Source organism: Motacilla alba, chromosome 3 (assembly GCF_015832195.1).
Source record: "Motacilla alba alba isolate MOTALB_02 chromosome 3, Motacilla_alba_V1.0_pri, whole genome shotgun sequence".
Lineage (NCBI taxonomy): Eukaryota > Metazoa > Chordata > Aves > Passeriformes > Motacillidae > Motacilla > Motacilla alba.
Window position 1 is genome coordinate 108,905,313 of NC_052018.1, and position 18,790 is coordinate 108,924,102.

General features: G+C 50.3%; 1 protein-coding gene across 3 annotated transcripts in view; it reads left to right on the forward strand.

Moving 5' to 3' along the window:
* Positions 1–18,790, forward strand: part of KIZ (kizuna centrosomal protein) — a 28,726-nt gene extending 9,936 nt beyond the window's left edge. For all 3 annotated transcript variants that reach the window (XM_038133203.1, XM_038133204.1, XM_038133205.1), the window contains exons 7-13: positions 3,319–3,453; positions 3,936–4,100; positions 5,233–5,368; positions 6,078–6,222; positions 10,283–10,382; positions 16,982–17,025; positions 18,553–18,790. In XM_038133203.1, coding sequence (XP_037989131.1) covers positions 3,319–3,453; positions 3,936–4,100; positions 5,233–5,368; positions 6,078–6,222; positions 10,283–10,382; positions 16,982–17,025; positions 18,553–18,656 — 829 coding nt within the window. In that variant the 3' untranslated portion in view covers positions 18,657–18,790. The remainder of the gene's footprint in view (positions 1–3,318; positions 3,454–3,935; positions 4,101–5,232; positions 5,369–6,077; positions 6,223–10,282; positions 10,383–16,981; positions 17,026–18,552) is intronic.

The following is an 18,790-nucleotide window of genomic DNA, read 5'->3' on the forward strand; positions in this document are numbered from 1 at the left end:
ACCAGCTCCCAGTTTCCTGGGTCAGCCGGGCTGCTCAGGGCACCGAGGCTCACACCAAGTTCTCCCCTGTCCTTTAGTACCTTATATCTTTGCTGGCCATTCAGGGGCTTCGGGCGCCTCACTGGGGTCAGATCTGTCAAGTGAAGGATTTGTTACCAAAATGCAGATGATGTTCTTTAAATGTACAGAAATCTCATTCCAGTCACTCCACTTGGTAAAACTTCCACTGGTTGTACTGTTTGAGCATTTTGTTTTGAAATAGACTTAGAGAGGACGAGGACAGTGTGCTGCAGACACAGGGCCTGTCCCCTGCTGCGGGATCTTGTGGCCAGCAAATGCAGCGCCGGAGCATCGTGCTAAATCCATCCCGGCAGGATTTTCAGCCCCGCAACGCCCTCATGAGACAGGGAAGTGCATCCCTGTCCTGGTGAGGCAGTGCCCACGGCAAGATGATCCCTGGAGCTAGCCCAGGTCACCCTGGAGAGCTGGCAGCAAAGGAAACAGTGCTTTTACCCCTGGAGAGCAAGTGCTCCTGCAGAAGGAGTTCTCTTCTGCCACTTGGTTGGGTTCTCCCATCTTGGTTGTTACTGTCTGTTCCTGGGCGTGTTGTGTGTTGTGGTGGTGCTGAGGTCAGTGCTGGTTTGGGTGTTGACACCTGAGCAGAAACAGGGGGCCACGGCAGAAACTTCAGTAACTTTATCCTTTTCCTATTTGCATCGGGCTGTTGCTCACTATGGAAACATCATCTAATTTACATGTAAAAAGCTTTCCCCCAGTCCTCCCTTTGTATCCCACCTGTTAATCACAGCAGAGCAGGCTAGAGCACCGAGTGCCTGTCTCTGTGAGAGGAGTCAGAGCCGACCCGAGCACCAGCAGTTTAACCTTGTGTTCCCTCCCCTGCGAGGCCTTGCTGTGCAGTGCCTGATGAGACACGGAGCAGCTCTTGAGGCCCGGGGAAAATTATACACAAGGTTTGAGCGCCTGCATTGTCCCCGGCGCGCGGCTGGAACCGCGGCGCAGAGCTCTCCTCCCGTTGTGCCAAGCTGAATGCCTCCGCTTCTCAAGGCCACGGAAGTGGGATCACCGCTGCTTGCTGGTGCTGCAGAAAAGATACAGGTTTTAATTTGCTTTACCTGAAAATGAAAAGGCAGATCCACCGGCAGGAGCCGCTCCCTTGTTGTGCTCACAGCCAGGTGAGCTTTCCAAGGCACCGGGAATGCAGCGTGCACGCTTGAGCTGTGCAAAATTAATTGGCCAAAAATCTTGTGGAAAAGCTTGCTAGTGATTAGTACGTGAATTTCAATTGTGCACGTTACACACAGTATGGGAATGCAGCTTCCTCTGCTCTGTCACACCAGGGATTCACAACATGTGATGTCCTCCCAGTCCCCGTGGTTTTCTCTTGCGAAATTCCTGTGCTGGCTGAAGAAATGTGCTGAAATTCGCCACATTCTGTGTATTCGTTGCCTTAAGTAGAAATATCTGTAACTTGGACTCTCCCACTGCAGCAGTGTCACTGTGGCATCAGAAGGAAGCATTGTTCATACACTTCTGGTGAATTACCTGGAATGAGTTCAAGGGATGGTGTTGAAAGGAGCAGAGACCATGGCTGACTCCAGAGGCAAAACCAGTCCTTGTTGTGTGCCAGGAAGCCACAAGTTTTTATCTTTGGAGCAAGTGCCTCTCTTGTCTCACTGCAGAGATGCCAGCCTCTGTTTTTTAGGGTTTTTTTTCCCCTGCAGTGAAGTGTTTGCAGCCAAGGAAGGGAGATGTTGTTGGGAAAGGCGATTGAGCCGGTTTCCATCTTGTTGCAGGTCACAGTAGGGTGCTGCAGCTTTGCTGCCTCAGTTATCAGAACTGGTGATTGTTGGGCAGTAATGTCGGTGTTCCAAAGTCAGTGTTCCGAGCAGAGGCTGCTTCCCTGCCTTCTCACACCCAGCCCCACGGGAAGAGCCTGGCATGGGTTTCCTATCAGCAGCCCCCTGGCAGCACAGGGGCTCATGAAGGCTCCCGGTGTCCCCTCCCATGGAGCTGCTGATCCAAGGGGAAAGGCTCCGTGTCCCCTTACCATTCCCTGCAGCACCCAGCCCTTTCTTTGAGGGCTTAAACCCGGGGGGCAGGAGGAGGGGAGAGAGGGTCTCTGAGAATTAGTGTGGAGAAAGATGATGACTATTTTAAGGCCTGAGCTGAGGGGGTGGAAAAAGGCAGAGCTAATGCCTGTGCTGCTTCAGCTGCATTGAGGAGGACTTAGCACAGATGGATTGTGCATTACAAAATGTAACACATAATTCAAGCTGTCAGCTTAATCAGACTGTTTCCAGGAAGCAACCTGTAAAAGAGAAGGACCTCTTGTTTGCTGACCTCTGATCCGTAGCCTGCTGCAGATTGTCATACATTTTGTTTTTCTTTATGTTGGTGTCCCTTCCTTCCCCTTCCCTTTTTATTATTGTATCCCTCTCGAGTGGCACCCTGGAAGGACCACCCAGCGGGAGGAAAACAATGGGAAACGAGCCGGCCGCTGGAATACAGGGTTTGTAAGGCTGGGGGAAAAGAGAAAGCACTGTTTAACTGCCTATGTGATCTCCCGGGCATTGTTTTGCTTATTAAATGTCTAGGAAACTCGACTAAAGACACAGCAGCCCCCACTTAATTGTTCACTGTTGCCCAACACTCGGAGGGAAAACACAGCTTCGGGCGCAGCTCAGCACGAGTGTGCAAATGCTGCAAGTTTTTGTGCACGGAGCTTCTCCCTGGAGGCAGAGCAAGCCAGGGTTAACTGTGGAAACATGTCAGCTCCTGCATGTGGGGGAAAGAAAGAAAGAAAACTCTCTTTTGCCCCAGCTGCGGTGTTCATTGCTGGCGAGACCTGGGCTGGGAGCCCCACAAAGAGGCAGCCGGGGGCCTGAATAGCCATTTACACCTCTGTCCCGGGATTAGCCCGCGGCATTGTTTCAGCGGTTAAGTCCTCATTTGCATCATCATAGAGGTGCAGCTTCATCAAAACCCCTCTGAGGTTCCAGGGCTGTCCCCATACCTGTAGGTGGTCACCAGATTTGTTTTGCTTGTGGAGGTGAAGGAATTAAAGTGCTCGGCACGGGGGTAATTTCCATGCAGCGGCTCAGCCCGGGCTGGTTTTTGGATGGTTTGTTTGCTCGTGTGCTTCCCCCACCCCTTCCTACAGAGCTCGGGAACGTGGTTCTTGCCGTTCGCTTTGGAAAGCTCAGACGAAGCTGTTTTCCCAAGGGATGCGACGGGAATGCACTGACGAGCCCTGTCACACAGTCGTCGGTCATTCCCACCCTGTCTGTCCATCCGCAGGTCCGGCGGGATGCGGGCCGAGCTCCAGGAGCTCTGCCACGCACTGCAGCTCCTGGAGGAGCTGGTGGAGAGGACGAGCCCCCAGCACCGGGCGCTGTACCAGGGCCAGCCCTCGGGGACAGCGGAGCTGCCCAGGTGAGTGAGTGCAGCCCGGGCAGCAAATGGCCCGTGCCAGAAAAACACAGCAAATGGAGCAAGAGAGCAAAGGGAATCCCCAGAACTCGGGTGTTGCCAAAACCAGTGTCAAGAGAGCCCTTGCTGTCCCTCCTCAGCCTCTGGGCCCCTAGGTGCAGAACTGGGAATTGCTGGTAACTTAATTATTGACAGTGATGCACCGCTTCCACAGCCTGAGACTCTTGTAGGCAGTTGATGATTGGAGGATTCCTTGGGAATTAGGGAAGAGGAGCCCCAAACAGGCCTGCCCCCCAGCTTCCCACTGGAGGGGATGTGCTCAGCTTCCCTCTCCCTGGTACATTCCAAGTGCTGAGTGTGACCTCCCTGTCCTGTCCCACTTGTGTCACAGAGCACCATGGATGTTTGTTTGTCCCTCTGGCTGTCCTGTCTCCAGGCTGGGACAGGCTGTGCTCATGGCTTGTCCCCCCTGCTTTGTGTTGCAGTGCTTGTGCTGGGGCCAGCGGGCTGGCTCAGGGTGACCTCGAGGTGATGGAAGCCGTGGTGCTCCGGCAGCTCCAGGCCGTGTCCCGGCGCGCACAGAGCGGGAGCCTTCCGCCGGAGAACACTGGCGAGGACGAGAACAGAGCGGGACACGAGGAGCACACCAGGTACGGGGGACAGAACCCACCAGGGGTGAGGAACATCTTTGTCTCTGCCCTGGACCCGTGCTGCCCCTCTGGCACCGAGGCAGCCAGGCCTGGCAAACGGAGCTGTCGGAGCACGGAGCCTTGTGGCACTCGCAGTGGGAGCATTCAGGAGTTCATTTATGTCCCTAGTGGTGGCTCCTGCTCCACAGGGCAGCCCCGGGGTCCCCCCAGCTCATCAGGTCCACAGTGTCTCCCACTCTCTGGCTGGCAGGGAATTGCAAGAACTCCAGACACCTCTCAGGCAGCCATTGCCAAGATCTGAAAGTAAGGCTGAAAAATGTAATTCAGAGAAGCAAATTATTCTGTTTGAGACAGAAGATGCACGTGGCCTTTGAAAACAACAAAGTGCAGTTATTCAAAATGGGCTTTTTTTCCCGTGCATATGCCACAAGGACAAGTGAGAATTACTTTTTTTTTTTTCCAGGTCTCTTTAACCCAGGAATGAAAACAATTTCCATTCTGTTTTGCTTAGCTTCTGTCTAGACCTCCCTCCCTGTCGAAGGCTCCGCAGTGCTCAAGTGCTGGCAGGATCGGGGCACTTGTGAGCTCTGCAGAAGGGTCTCTCTGCAGTACCTGCCTCTCTTACGAGGCTGATACGCCTGCGGGCACCAACAGCTCCTTGTGTCTCCTGAATGGTTTCTTAGGGACAAACACTCCTGGAGTTAATTGGAATTCACTCCTCTGAAACTTCACTGGAGCAGCAGGAAAAAAAACAGCTTTGGCAAACAAAAGGATTGCAGCATTGAGATTTTCTGCATTAAAAGACACCTTAGTTGCTTTTTTCCTTTTCCTTTTTTATTCTTTCTGAGCAAAAGACAAGCCTGGGGCAGTGGGTGCTGGGCTGTGCCCCAAGGAATAAGCGAGGCCATGGTGCTGAGACCAGTCTTTGGATCCTGAGCCTCATCAGGACAGGGCAGGCATGATGATGATGATGATGATGGTCACCCCTGTCCATCTTGCAGAACTCACACGCGGCTTCCTACCTTTGAACATTTTTAAAAGAAAAAGTGGGAATTAAGGAGCAGATGGGCGGTGGCTTTTCCCAGCACGTGTGGGTGGGGTGTCTCACTGAGGGCACCGGTTTGTTCCTCAGGGACACGGACGCGCTGCGGACTCTCCTGAGCCGCCATGGCTTGTTCCTGAAGCAGCACTGCATTCGGCTCCCGGAGAGGGTGGCAGAGATGTTTGAGCAGCTGCTGGCTTCGGGAGAGGAGGAGCAGGACCGCCAGGTGGGCACTGACACCTTGGGTAAATCAGGGGCGCTGCAGACCCTGCACCGCTGCGGCTGTGCCCTGGCGGGGTGTGGCACCCAGGGCAAGGGCAGACAGCCTGGTTAACCAGCCCTGGGGTCTCGGGGAAATATGTCCAGTGCCTCATCCCACAGAAAAAGGGACTTTTTAAGGTTCCCACCCTTTATGCCAATCAGGAACAAGCTCACCCCTTTGCTCTGGTGCAAGCCATCACGAGGCTTCTATCTCCGTCTTTCTCTGTGACTTTCTCATGAATGATGTATTTTGACTTTTTTAAAGCACAGTGAGGTTTGGTGCTGAACACACAGAGCATTTTATAAATGGTAGCACACTCACAGTTTTTCTAAGTTAATGCAAAAGTTTATAGCAAATTATTTAAATAAATCAATAGAAACGGTATTCCATAGGCTGTGAGTGCCTCAGCCCCTTGCTGTGCTGTTAATCAATTGATTTACGAAATAGTGAGAGTTAGGGCAGAACATAGAGTAGATTTTACAGACTCAAGTCCATATTTCTGTCCCTAAACCAGCCCCAGAGGAACACCCTAGATGTCAGGTAGTGGAACATCTAACAGAAACACCCTGAAAGCAGATTACCCTGGGAGTGTAGATTAGCCAGAATGTGTGTTGGAAAACGCTTGAGGGGGAGGATAACGGAGCTGTGGCTGTTTTCTGTTTCGAATGCTCAGACTGTGCTGGTGCTGAGAGAGGCCCTTCCAGGAGAGTGTGGGGATGAGCCACCTGTCCAGAGTGATGAATCCTCCCTTGGCCTGCCATCGATCCCGACCAACAGCGGGGAAGGAAAGGAGGAGGAACTGGCACGGCAAGAACCAGGTAAGGGGTGTTCCAGCTCTGGCTGCCACTCCAGGTTCCTGCTCTGGACATAGGGGAGTCCTGTCCAAACCCCCAGGAGACTGTGCTGTAGCTGCTGGTAGATCAGTGTACATTTGTGGTGGATTTGGGGGATTTTCCTCAATATCTCTGTATCGTTTGTGATTCTGGCTTCCCAAAATAAGTGATGCCTGTAGTGGTGGGCTTTTCTGCCGGAGAGGAAAGGCCAGGCCCTGTGGCTGCAGTAAAATGGATCAGTGAGTTCTGTGTGCATGTTTACAAAGCTTCTCCCATTTAAGAACTGGGGGATGCATTTGCTGCCTGTTGTGACAAAGCCAGACCGCAGAAGGAATTGCCAAAAGGAAAGGGTTCATGCGGGGCCATTTCCCAGCTCAGGATGTGCCGGTGTCGGGGAGAGCCCAGGTCGTTCCTTCACACAAGGAGGGAATACATTATTCCAGTGATGGCAGCTCGCTTGCTCTGCTCCTGGAGCACCCCTTCCATTGGAGTCTGGCAGCAGCAGGCAATTAGGCTGCTGTGCTCTTTGCACAGCAAATGCAAACAGGCTCCAAAATCCACGCCACTCTTATGAGCAGAGGCAACCAGACTTTGATTGAAGCTAATTTCCTGCAGTGGGTCTGGCACACGCCACCGCCATCAGGCATTGCTGCAGGTTGTTTGTTTCCCAAATCCACGGGGTCTTCAATTCCTCGGGACATTTGGTCGGCTTGTCCTTCTGTGAGGAAGCTACAGAGAGGCAGGGTAGCAAGTTCCCAGTGGGCGCTGCTTTTATGAGCAGTAATGGATAGTTTAGATCAATAAACAAGAGATAACAAAAGTGGGAAATTAAAGGGAGTAGGGCTTAAAAGCAAGCAAACCGGTCTGATGGCTGCCGCTTTGAAATGGTTTCATTACGGTGTGCTCACATCCAGAAGTCACAGGCTGGAGCGAAGATGAGAGCAGGCAAGAAAGTGTGGTGGGAAAGATTTCCCATTACAGGTGGAAGGGGTGGCTGCATATTAACCTCAGGCCCAGCATTCGGCTGGGTTATACAATCACACCCCAGCGGCTCCGTGCCGCGGGCGACTTCAGAGGGAGCGAGCCCAGCTGCTCGCCCTGAGCGCAGATTAAATGTCACATCACAGAGCCCACGTTGGCTGAAACAAAGGTGGGGAGCACGGTGCCTCTTTAATTCCTTGTGATCGTGTTCCACGTTTGCACCCGTGTGAATATCCTCTCCGCAAGCCCGTCGGGGCCCGCCGTCGGTGTTACAGGGGTCAGTCTCTGTGGTGGAGCTCCAGTAATTAAATGGCCAACTCCAGAGGGTGCTGGTTTGATTCTTTCCGTGAGTAATTGACTGGGGATCATTAGAATAAGCGTGGGGCAGATCCCTGCCAGGCCGGAGCCTGTGCCAGCCAGGAGCCTCCTCTCTGCCTCCTGTACCAAAGCTGTCTGAAAACAGTGGCTCCTTCCAGCCAGTGCCATCACCAAGACTTCCTGACCTCTCCTGGCTGTCTCGTGGAGCAGACGTGCAACTGCTAATGCTTCCTGTGTGTAAAAATGCCAAGAAGCTCCTCAGCCAAACCCAGTAACTCCAGTTCCAGCCCCTCCCTTGCGAGGGAGCTGTCTCTGCTGTTCCTGTGTCTCCAAGAGTGAGGCTTCTCACACCTCACTTGAAAGCCAAGCTGCTCCTTTCAGACATGATTCATCTTCAGCCCGTGATCTTCTGCTTCTGCGGGCTTCTTATTCCCCTCCCCTCTTCTCCCTGCCAGGCAGCTGCTCATTCCCTTTTATCATCACCATTTGCTGTGGCCCCGGGGCTCTGGAGTCATTATGGGCCTCAAATAGAAGCCACATCTCTTGTGTGTTGGCTTTTGGGCTCAAACGACTTGTTTTGAGGGGTTTAGATGAACTGCTATTTGATGGCCATCCATACATGATTGTTTTGCTGTGTGACTTTTTCTGAGGTTAAGGGATACAAATTTGGGTTGATTTTTTTTTTTTAATTTCAGTATTTGCTGCATTTTTAAGTGTTGGTTTGAAACACCAGAAGCCTTTGGGGGCTTTGGGATTTGATAGACTTCACTGTGAGAGCTGTGTGGACGCTCTTCCAAGCAGGGTTTAGGACAGCACTTTGGGAACGCTTCTGGAGTTTTGGTTTATTTTTCTTTTACTTCAGTTACATAAAGAGAGAACCAAAACATTAATTTACTTGAATATCTGTAAATATTCCAAAAGTATTTTTGTTGGCTCTTTAATGCCCTGTCCAGAGCTCAGGGGAGGCCACCTGTGGGTAATGGGCTTTCAAGGCATTGTACCTGGTCCACAGCTGGCCCAGAGAGGAGCTGGCTGGTAACAGCAGCCTCCTGTGGTACCAGGTTATGTCAGGATACAGGGGGAGAGCGGGGCTCATTCTCAGCTCTCCACGGATGCTTTGTTTTTTATGGGGAAGACTCAAAAGAAATTGTTCAGCTCTTGGGCTGTTCCCGAGGTAGGCGAATAATGCGAGATTAAGAAGGATAAAACCCATTATTTCTTGTTTTGCTGGATGACTGTTTAAGAGTCTCATTTATGAGTAGGAAATTGCTGATTTTATTGAAGGGGCAGGTTTGTTAAATCTTTAACAAAACCAGATTCTCTCTCTTCCCTTCACTTGTCTTTGATTTGAGCAGGCGTTAAGGCTGGAGAGGATTTAAATAAAAATGGTGTAACTGCTCCACTCCTTGGGCTCTGCTTTACAACAGCTGGAACCACCCCCAGCTGCTCTCCAGGTCTAAAATCTCCTGTTGGAATAAGGAAGAAAAGCCCTATTGCAAAGAAAAAAAACAACCCTTCTTTATGTATTACACGGGAACGTGAAGGGGCACAAGCTGGATTCTGCCTTCCTTTTCAGGCCACCTTTAATGAGCCAACAGTCGTGCAACCACTTTTCCCACACCCACGTGTCCTTCCTGGCGAGGTCCTCCTTTGAGGATTCCGAGGTGCTGCTTGGAGTGCACCAATCAAGGCATTTAATAAGTCTCACTCAACCCTTTGCTCCGTTTGATATCATTTGATACGTTTGGGATGGAGGAAGTTCCCTCGGGCCAGCGCCAGGTTGGACACTGCCCTTAGGTCAGTCTGGATGATGCCACCCAGCAGCTCACGTTGGACACTTTAAGTTCCTAGAAGACCTCTGAGTCTTTCTGAAGTTGTGAATTATGGGTGGAAGTTCTTCATCCATCTCGAAGCAGAGGGAGCAGCAGCTTGAGCGCTGGTTTTGGGGGAGAGGCAATGCCTTGAGCTGTGATACATCATGGGAAAGGGGGGGATAATTTTTCTTTTAACCCCCTTTATCTCTTTTCCCTCTCATTCTTGATTTCTCTCTCCTCCTGGGCAGGCTCTGGCACCTCTTTGCTGGAAGTGCCTGAGACCGAGCAGGACTGTTGCCCCTGCAATCCAAAGTGCAGAAGGGACTGGGAATGTGCACAGCCAGTTAGGAAGTGGAGAATCCAGTGTGGACAGAAATACTGAGTTGTCCTGGGTAGGGACATTGGTGACAGCAGGGCTTGGTTGTGGTTTCAGTGCTATAGATAAAAACACATATAGAAAATATATGTATGCAAAGCAGCCTTTTAAAGTGGGATTTGTGCTTGAGCATCGTGAGCTTTGGAAACGAATACAAAGATGAGCAATTGTCTGACTCCAGTGAATGAATCCATTTGCCTCTTCTTTTTTTTTTTTTTTTTTAAATCAATCTTTACAGAATGGAAATGAGATCCACAGAGCAGGGGGGGAGAGGGAAGAAAGGAAAGTGAGAATAACAGGTTTTGAGATAGTTGGGTGTTCGGCTGTTTAAGTCACAAAAATTCCAAAATATGTGTTTAATTAGATTTTTCTATGATTTATTTATTTTTGTCTAATTCCAGAGAATGGTTGAAAACACAGAGGTATCAAATAGCATTGACAGAACTGTAACATTCCAAAATAATCTACATTTAAGGGGAAGGAGAACAAAAATAACCTTTCTGCTTAATGTAAGTGGGAACTTGGAAGGTTCATAGTCCCTGTTTTTCCTGCACAGGTGGAGATCACGGCCCCAACAGTCCCGACGGAAGCGACAGTTTGGGAACGCATTCGGAAAGCAGCTCCTTGTCGGATGGAAGCACTCCTCCCTTCTCCAGGTAAGGCTGTAACACTGGAAATGGTTCCATGAGGGAGAAACCCTCGTGGAGAAAAGGGGTGAAACTCCCCTGGTTTGTTTTTGTACTTGGACCAGGGTTAAGGTTGCTGTTTCTGTAATCAAACACTGCAGGTTTGGAACACTTCAGGATATGAGCTCCTCCTTGCTTTTAATCCTCCTGCTCCACGGAGTTTTAGGTTGCTGTGGGTGAGGCCAGTTCTGATTCTGCAATCACTGTTAAAATCACTGAATTTCTATGATTCAAGCACATTAAACATGAGCTGTAACCGAGCATTGATGACTGGCGTTCCCGCTTTTGTGTGGGATTCATTCTTACCATCTTAGGTTCAATTGTTTTGTCTTTTCGTATTTTCTGGCACTCTGAGAATGACGAGCCAATGATTATCCTGCCTTGTGCTATGAAATGCAAGGGTGTTCCTGTAGATGAGTTTTTGAAATGTTATATTTTAGCCCTTCCCTGAAGCCTGGGACAGCAGGAAGAGCAGGATAGGGCCCTGAGAACTGACTTACAGGATGACTGCGGCTGAGTAAAATGTGTAATTTAAAATGAACTATTTTTTATTTAAAATAAAAACTCTCCAAACTAAACCCCATTGCTGCTACACTCCCAGCCAATCATGCCTGCAGCCACTTCTGCCTCGGTTAGACGCTGTACCTTTTTTTTTTTTTTTCTTTTTCTCCAATTTTGATTTGTAATAGATTTCAAATAACTCCCTCTGGTCTATAATTCCAGGCCTCTCAGTGCTCGGCAGCAGCACACTTTGTGCAGGGCTAGGCGATGATGCTGCTTTACAAAACCATGGTAATAAATCTGTAAGTCAGTATAAGAGTTAGTCTCTGTTAGTTTCTCAAAGCCACAGCAGGGTTTGGGAGCAGCCCCGGGTGCCGGCTGCCCGGAGCACGGCACGGGAAGGAGGCAGAGGCAGAGCTGTTTGCCGTGCCGTGCCGCAGTTCTGCGGCACTGCAGCTCTGCTCCCGGCAGCCACTCCTTGGGCTTTATTGCTTTCACAAGTGGTCTCAAACCCACTACTTGAGAATAAACATCCCTGCGAGCTCGGCCGTGGCACTTTATAAATTCTCCTTTGCCGCGTTTTGTCACTGAGCTGATGAGTGACCTCAGCGCGGACCCCGCCGGACCGGAATAAAAACCGTGGCTCCTCTGATGTCCCCCAGACAATAATTATCATGTGCCAGTTAAGCCCAAACTACAGCTGAGGGATTTTACTTTAAAGCGGAGGCTCGGGCGCAAAAATGCATTTATAGCTCTTTGTCTGGCACCTCATTATGTGTGGGCCTGATTCATTAAGTAATTGGTTTGCAGTTGTTTACATGAGTATTAAGGCTTTCTATTCAGCAGCCTTTGAGATACACATTGTGCAAATGTTGCATGTTATGAATGCGGAATGAGGGGCCGGGGCCCGGCCCTATTGGCTAAACACTGCGCGCTGTTGAAAAGCAAGAGAAAGAGATTGGGTGCTGTTTTGCATAGCAATGACTTTCTTAATAAGCTTTACAGATTGATACACACAAGCTATAAAAGATGCAAAGAGATACTCTTAGCACATTTATCCATGCTCGTTTCACTATTATGGGCCTGGAGAAGGGAAGAATTGAGGGCTTTCATACTCGGGTTTTCAGTGCATGTCTTCAGTGCATGAGACTTAATAGAATCCGATGTTTATTGTATTATAAATCATGGGGAAGTAGGCAGATCTGCAACAGTTTATTATTAAAGATTCTTTCAATGTAAATCTTTTTCTGCCATTGTATTTCCTACAGCAAAATCATTTTGTGGTTGAGTGGGGATGAAAGGCATAATGTACGACGGAGTGAGTCTTAATAGGAAGCTGCTCTCCGAGTAAAGACCACTTGTTCCCTTTTGTTCAGCGGTGCATGCCAGAGCTTCCTCTTCTCCCACAAATGCCGCCTGCTCTACCTCCAGCAAGAAAACCGCTTTTCCCCGGCTCCTTTACTTTCCCGGGGGAATATTTCTACGCACGGAGATGCACCTCTGGGTGGGGTGTCAGGGTGCTGCAGCAGGCGAGAGGGCGTTAAATGGCCTGGTCCTGGGGGGAGAAGGTATCAGAAGTCAGGGCTGAGGATGCCGGCGAGTGCAGGCGGGTGGGCAGCTATGTGTGTGGCATTCCGGGGGGCTGTAGCGATGGATGCAGCCAGTGGAGGTCACTCGCTTTCTGGGAATTCCCCATTTCGGATGCAGGCGTTTTATTTTTCTTTGACTTGTTTGCGCTGTCTCGTTTCCAAATAATCTGGAGATTAAAGGTGCGTTATCAGCTGAGAACCAAAGCCCGCTTTGGATTTGTCAGGACACCAACGCAGCATAGAGTCTTTTAAACTTTAATTAATCTGCTGGAAGGACTCTGGGGGGGGTCTCTGAAGGCTGTTTTTCAGCCCTGTTGCCCAACACAGCTGTAGTGACATGCAAATAGAAGTTGGCAGAGTCGAATTCATCTCTTAATCGTTCCTGGGCCCGTTGGCTTTGGCCATCGGGGGGCACTCGGGCTCTGTACATCCCCCACTTCCCCCTTCCTGAACCAGTCCCGACACCGAAAACTCCACTGTGCTCTGAGGAGACATCCCAGAGCTGTGGGGCTGGCAGCGCTCAGGATGCGCACAAATGCATTTCCCTTGGAAATCCAGGAGAAGTGCCATTGTGTCGGTCTGGATTCCTGGGAGGTGCACCCAGAAACAAGGCAGGATCCGCTGGTTTTATCCCCCCAGTTGTCCAATGGCTTCTGTAAGAAGCTGACTGAAAATCCCAGCAGGATTGTCTGCTGTTCCAGCTGTTAGTGTGAGCTTTGTTTCCTCTGCCTGCACCCCCAGCTGTTGCAGAAGCAGTGCTGCTGGGGTGGCAGTGCCCTGCCAGGTGTGTGGGGAGAGGCACCAACATCTGCCAGCTGAGCACAGAGGAAACAGTGGATTTTTTGGCACTGCCCCTGCTCTCCTGCACAGCTTCCTTGCAGCGCTGTGATGCATCTTTGTGTCAGTGGGTTTTTTTTCTCCAGCGTGGTGAATCCAAACAGAGACCGGTCTCAGACGCAGCTCGACAGAAATCTTTGTATCCTAAAATAAGCGTCATCCTACTCACAGCGTAATTACTGAAATTCAGTGTTATTACTCCAGCTCTGGCATGATGAATGCACTTTTGAGTTTATACTGCCTATGAGACACTGTGCAGAATATGTACTGTAGGTACTTGGTTTCCCAGGGTGGGAAAATTCCTCCCTTGGCATTTAGGATTTCCCAAATTTTTTGGGTGTCTTTTTTGCTTGACACTAAAATGTAGAAGTTCAACAGGTGCTTCAGCAAGAAAACCCTCAGGCCACAGTAAAAGTTTTCTGCTGCTTTCCAGCAAGCCCCCTTGATTACCTTGGCTTTTGTTGTCCTGGCATTTTCCTTGATGCCTCAGGTTTTAGCTTTTATATTTTTCAGATTCTGTGCTGCTTTCGTGTGTAGATCTGAGCTTCATATTAAGGGACAGTAAGCTGTCTTCACAGAGTAGGGAGACAAAACAGCTCCTTCTCTAGCCAGGGCCCAAGAACAAATGATCCAAATCTCAGGCCCAAGAGCACAAACAACGGCGGAATGAAGAGAGAAAAACAAGCAGGATGGGACTGCATAACCTAAAGCTGTAATTGGACAATTAATTCCAATATACTAATGGACCAGAACTGATAAAAGTGAGGGACCTTGTGACCGGTCATCCATGTTTGTGACCATTTTGGGTTCATCTTGGGTGTAGCCCTGGCTGGGCTCTTGTACTGCCCAAGGTGTATCCATTGAGGCCTTTTAATAAATGCCTACTTTATTTATTCTTTAACTCCATCTAGCCTCTGTTCTGGGTCAGCCTTCACAAGGCATCATCCTCTTCATATTAATTTTCATTATAGAGGAAAAAATATTTTCTTGGAGCTTTTTCATTCCTTACTGTTGCAGCATCTTCAATACAAAAAGCCTGTTTCATCAGAGAAATTGAGAGATTAAAAGGCTCTTTGAAGTGAAACTGGTTTGGGTTTTCTCTTTGTCAGAGCCTGGGTTCAGTTTGGAATTATTTTAGGGAAGAAGCAAATGTGTAAATGGATATTGGAGGGTCACGACGGGGGATTAGTGGAGGCGCTGGAACCGGCCTGGCTCCATTTACAGCCCGAAGATGTCTCGGCGGAGGTCTGTGCCCATTGTGTGCTGCGGCCGCGGGTGAGCGCTGCCGGGGCTGCCGAGCGCAGCTGCCGCGCGACGCCAAGGTGCTGCTGCACCTCTGCAGCTTCGCACGCCTCAGCCCAGAATTTACCCCCTGCTGGATTTCCCAGGTTTGGGCTGGGGGAGCTGTCATTTCCCCTTTCTGAAGTCCTCGCTCCGTTTTCTGTATCTGCCCAGCATTTCCCTGTGCTGACGGCTCTGCTGCCGAGCCTTTGCTGCCACCCTGTTCCCTTCCCTGGGGATGGCTGTGCTTGGCCTTGGCTCCGGGCTCTTTGGGGAGTGAGCCCCATTCCACATCGGGTGGGTTAGCCCTGGGAAGATGAACCCCAGGGAAGAGATGGTGTTCAGTAGAACACAAATATCTCTCTCCCTGCTCTCCTGCCACCTTTGATCTTTCTCTTGGTGGGAAGCTGGGGTGGCAGTGGGAAGGTCTCCGGATGTTTCTGCAGCCATGGTGGTCCTTTCTCCATAGATCCATCAGCTGGAAGACCAAGCCCTGGAGATGTGGACAGTCCTCCCTGGTGCTCCTCAGCACTGGACCCAAAGCACTGATCCACTGTTGTTTGTTGTGGAGTTGAACCATGGAGAGAAGTGTGACAGAACTGAGAAAAACTCAGTTTTCAAGTGCCTTTTGTGAGAAGCTAACTGAAAATCCCAGGAACCCCACACTCCCGCAGCAGGCTGGGATTTGGCCAAGGGGAAGCGATGGCTGCTGCCCCCTGATCTTCTCCTCAGCTACTTGAAATGGTTCCAGTGCCAGCATGCACAGGAGGAACCTTGCCAGCTACAGCTCACCAACAAGTGGTTTCTTGCTCCATACCCCAGGGAAAACAGTGCAGCCTCTTGAGCACATTTCCATAGGCTGAGCCTGGGATGCGTGGAGCACCTCCTGGGAAGTGCTGAGGACCAGGAGATCTGGCCAAAGGGAGCAGGAGCTCAGGGTGTTCAGCAGGATCAGCCCAGAGGCTCCGGCTTCAAATCCTCTCTGGGTATCCTGTCAAGTGAAGGCCTTTGAAGGAGAAGTGAGAGGATAAGGCAGTGCGGAGTTTTGTTTAGAATAAAAGGGAAAGCCGGTGGGATGGTGCACTAAAGGAATGTTGGAGAAACGTTTGAAGCCCACGAGTTTAAAGTTTTCCACTGAATAAGGTCATTATGAGTTACAGCACTGTTAGTACTCTGCTAGAGCTGTCACTTGGTACTGGCACTTCTGCCTTGGTTTGGTGCCTTGGTGGAACCTAGGCTGTGTTTAATATTCTGGGAATTTCTATCCACAAAGCAGGAGCCTTTGGAGAGGAAATGAGATTTAAACAGTGGGAGCTTTCTCTGGGTTAAAAGGAGGAGTGCCTGCTGGTAGCTGCAATGTGTGAAACTTTACATGTTCCTTTCCAGCTGCAACCCCAAATTCTGACTGAATGCTGAGGGTACCGCAAGCAAGGAATCATCTTTGCTTTTTTTTTGTCTCCTTCACAAATGCCTCCACAATACTGGAATATCTGCAGCTCCCCACTTTAAGCACCTCTGTATCAGCTGCCACATTTTTAAATGAAACACAGCAAATCACAGACATTTCAGAGAATCCCGTTGTGACTGAGGCCACAGCTTCAAACTGCACCTTGACATTGACTTATATTTCACTGATTGGCTCGGTGATATCCCAAATATCTCCTGTTTGATTCTTCCTTATTAAAATCAGCTGAAGCTTTATTTTTGGAGCTTCTTGCAGGACTGCTGCTGTAACAGTTAATTCTCCCCCATGTTTGCCCCCCGTGTGATTATTCCCCAGCCCCAACACAATGCACGCGCTGCACACAAAAGATCAAAATGATTCCAGCTTGTTTGAGAGATTCAAAAGGGCCTGTGATGCTCCAGACACAAGAGCAGCCATTTAGCAGAGCAGGCTCGGGCTGCACACACATCAAGGTAGATCAAAGGCAGGGGAGATTGCACATTGCCGTGGGGCTGGGGGAATAGTGCCGGGACCTGGAGGAAGTGCAGGGAGCAGCACTGAGGGAGATTTGGTTTTGTTTGGATTTTGTCTTTCCGTACTTTGCGTGCTCTGAAAGGCGGCAACAGCTTGGCAGGGCTCTGCTCCTCTGCACCTTAACTCAGTGCTGGTGTAGATCAGTGCTGTTAGCAGGGAACGACTCCAGGAACAGCTGGACCGGTGTCCCTCCTGCACAGGAATTTCTCCACCTTTTAGGTGAAGAAGTCCGTGATTAAATAGTTATTTGGAAAAAAAAAGATAATTACAGAAGTTACTGGGTTGTTGTTTTTTTAAACCATTTCACAGTATTTTTTAAAAAGTCACTTATTTATTTTTTTTTTATTGGAGACATTGTGCTGATTGTTTGAAATGTTTTACAGGACTGAACTGCGGAAGGAAACAGTAACTGCCATAAAATCCAAAGGTAAGAGACTAATGTTATGCTACTGAAAATTAGTGTTTTCTAGTTAAATTTGTACTGTAGACGCCCTCCCAGAACAACGTTATGACCTGTATAAGGTAGAGAGATGGGGAAACATGGAATTTCCCTGTCTCCTGTGGGAGCCAGCAGGGAGCTGAGGAGGACAGATCCAGGGCAGAGAGGAAGTGTTTGTCAGGGGTTGGTGTGGAATAGGTTGGGATCTTTGCAGGGTTTAATCAAATGCCAGTTAACAGCAGGTGGAGGGAACCTGGAGAAGGAGAAACCGTGGGTTCCCTGGTCTTCCCTGTGACTTGGGATGTGGTTGGGTGCAGCTGGAAGGTTTTGTGTGTGGCCAGGCTGCTTTTGTTCTGAATTGGTGTCTGGACCCTGTGTGTTTTTGCTGCCCACACATTCCAGTTCCCCCTTTACCCCCAACAGGGCTCTCCTGCCAGCGGGGCAGTGCTGGGAGCCAGGATCTCTCTGCCTGGAGCCCTGCTCCGGGTGCTGGCAGTCCCTAATGGCCCGGTTTTAGAGATGTGGCATTGAACTGAGGTACAGATGCCATCAAGGCAGCTGCTTTGGTGGCACTTGAAAGGCTCTGGCGTGCCTGCCCCCTTTCCTGTCTTGGAGCCGTTCAGCGTGGCAGCCAGCACAGGGCTGGCTCTGATGTTCCCGCAGCCCAGGGGGCCGGGGATGGAGGATGAAAGATGCAGATGCTGCATTTGTAGATAAGGTGTTCATGGAGCTGGTGCCATCGGAGGCACCAAAGTGGCTCAAACACGAGCTGCAGTGTCTGCGTGAGTGTGACAGCTTTCCTTCTCCCACTGTCCCTGGTCGAGCCCTGAGCCTCATTCCAGCTGCCTTTGGACAGCCAGCAGCCTCTGGATTAGGTGGGAACTGAGAGCATGGCTCTGTCAGCCACTGTGGCCCTGACTTCATGTGTCACGCTTCCCGCTCTGCCCTATCCATGGGTCAAAAGAATTCACATCTCCAGAAATCTCGCAGGCACTCTGAACTGCCGTGGGATTCCGCTGCTGTCAGTGAAAAGGTTTGCCGATTCCCAGAGCCTAAGGTCAAAGCCGTGTGCTCCACTGAGATCAGGCCTGCCTGGATCTGCTCTGATCTCCAAGTGGTGATTTTTCATGTGTGACGTCACTGCCATTTTTGTGCCAACTCTGATGTCATGGCCCGCTGGTGACTTCATCGCAGGGTCAAGTAGTGGGGAGAAAGGGGAAGAGAGTAGACAAAGCTGCAATTCAGGCAGCAGCTGGTCAAGTAAATTGCTTGGAGTGGAAATGTTCTGCCCAGCTACCTTGCGGCACAATGGAGTGGGAGCGCTGAATGAGCCCGCTGTCTCCAGCGCAGCCGCCCCGCTGCCGGACACTGCGCCAGACACGCACACCTGGGGCTGGGGCTCCCAACTCCCAGCCCTCGGTCAGCCTGGGAGACCCGCCCCGTGCTCATGCCTGTGACAAGCGCACAGCCACAGAAAAGGTTTTACACCTCTGCTTTCCTTCTTCTCACCCGCAGCGTTCTGGGGCGAATCTGACGACAGCAGCTCCGAGCTCGAGGCTGCTCTGCGCCCACAGATCCACGGCACGGATTCAGACGACTTTGATGACTTCTATGGCTGAGATTCTCCCACTGGCTTTTGGGAAGAAACAAACTGTGTTTTCTTTTACACAGTGAGCGTGCCACAGGCTGAAGTACTGCCTGTTACCTAATTGGCAAAGAAAATTTAAATGCCAAATAAACATGATGGGTCCTA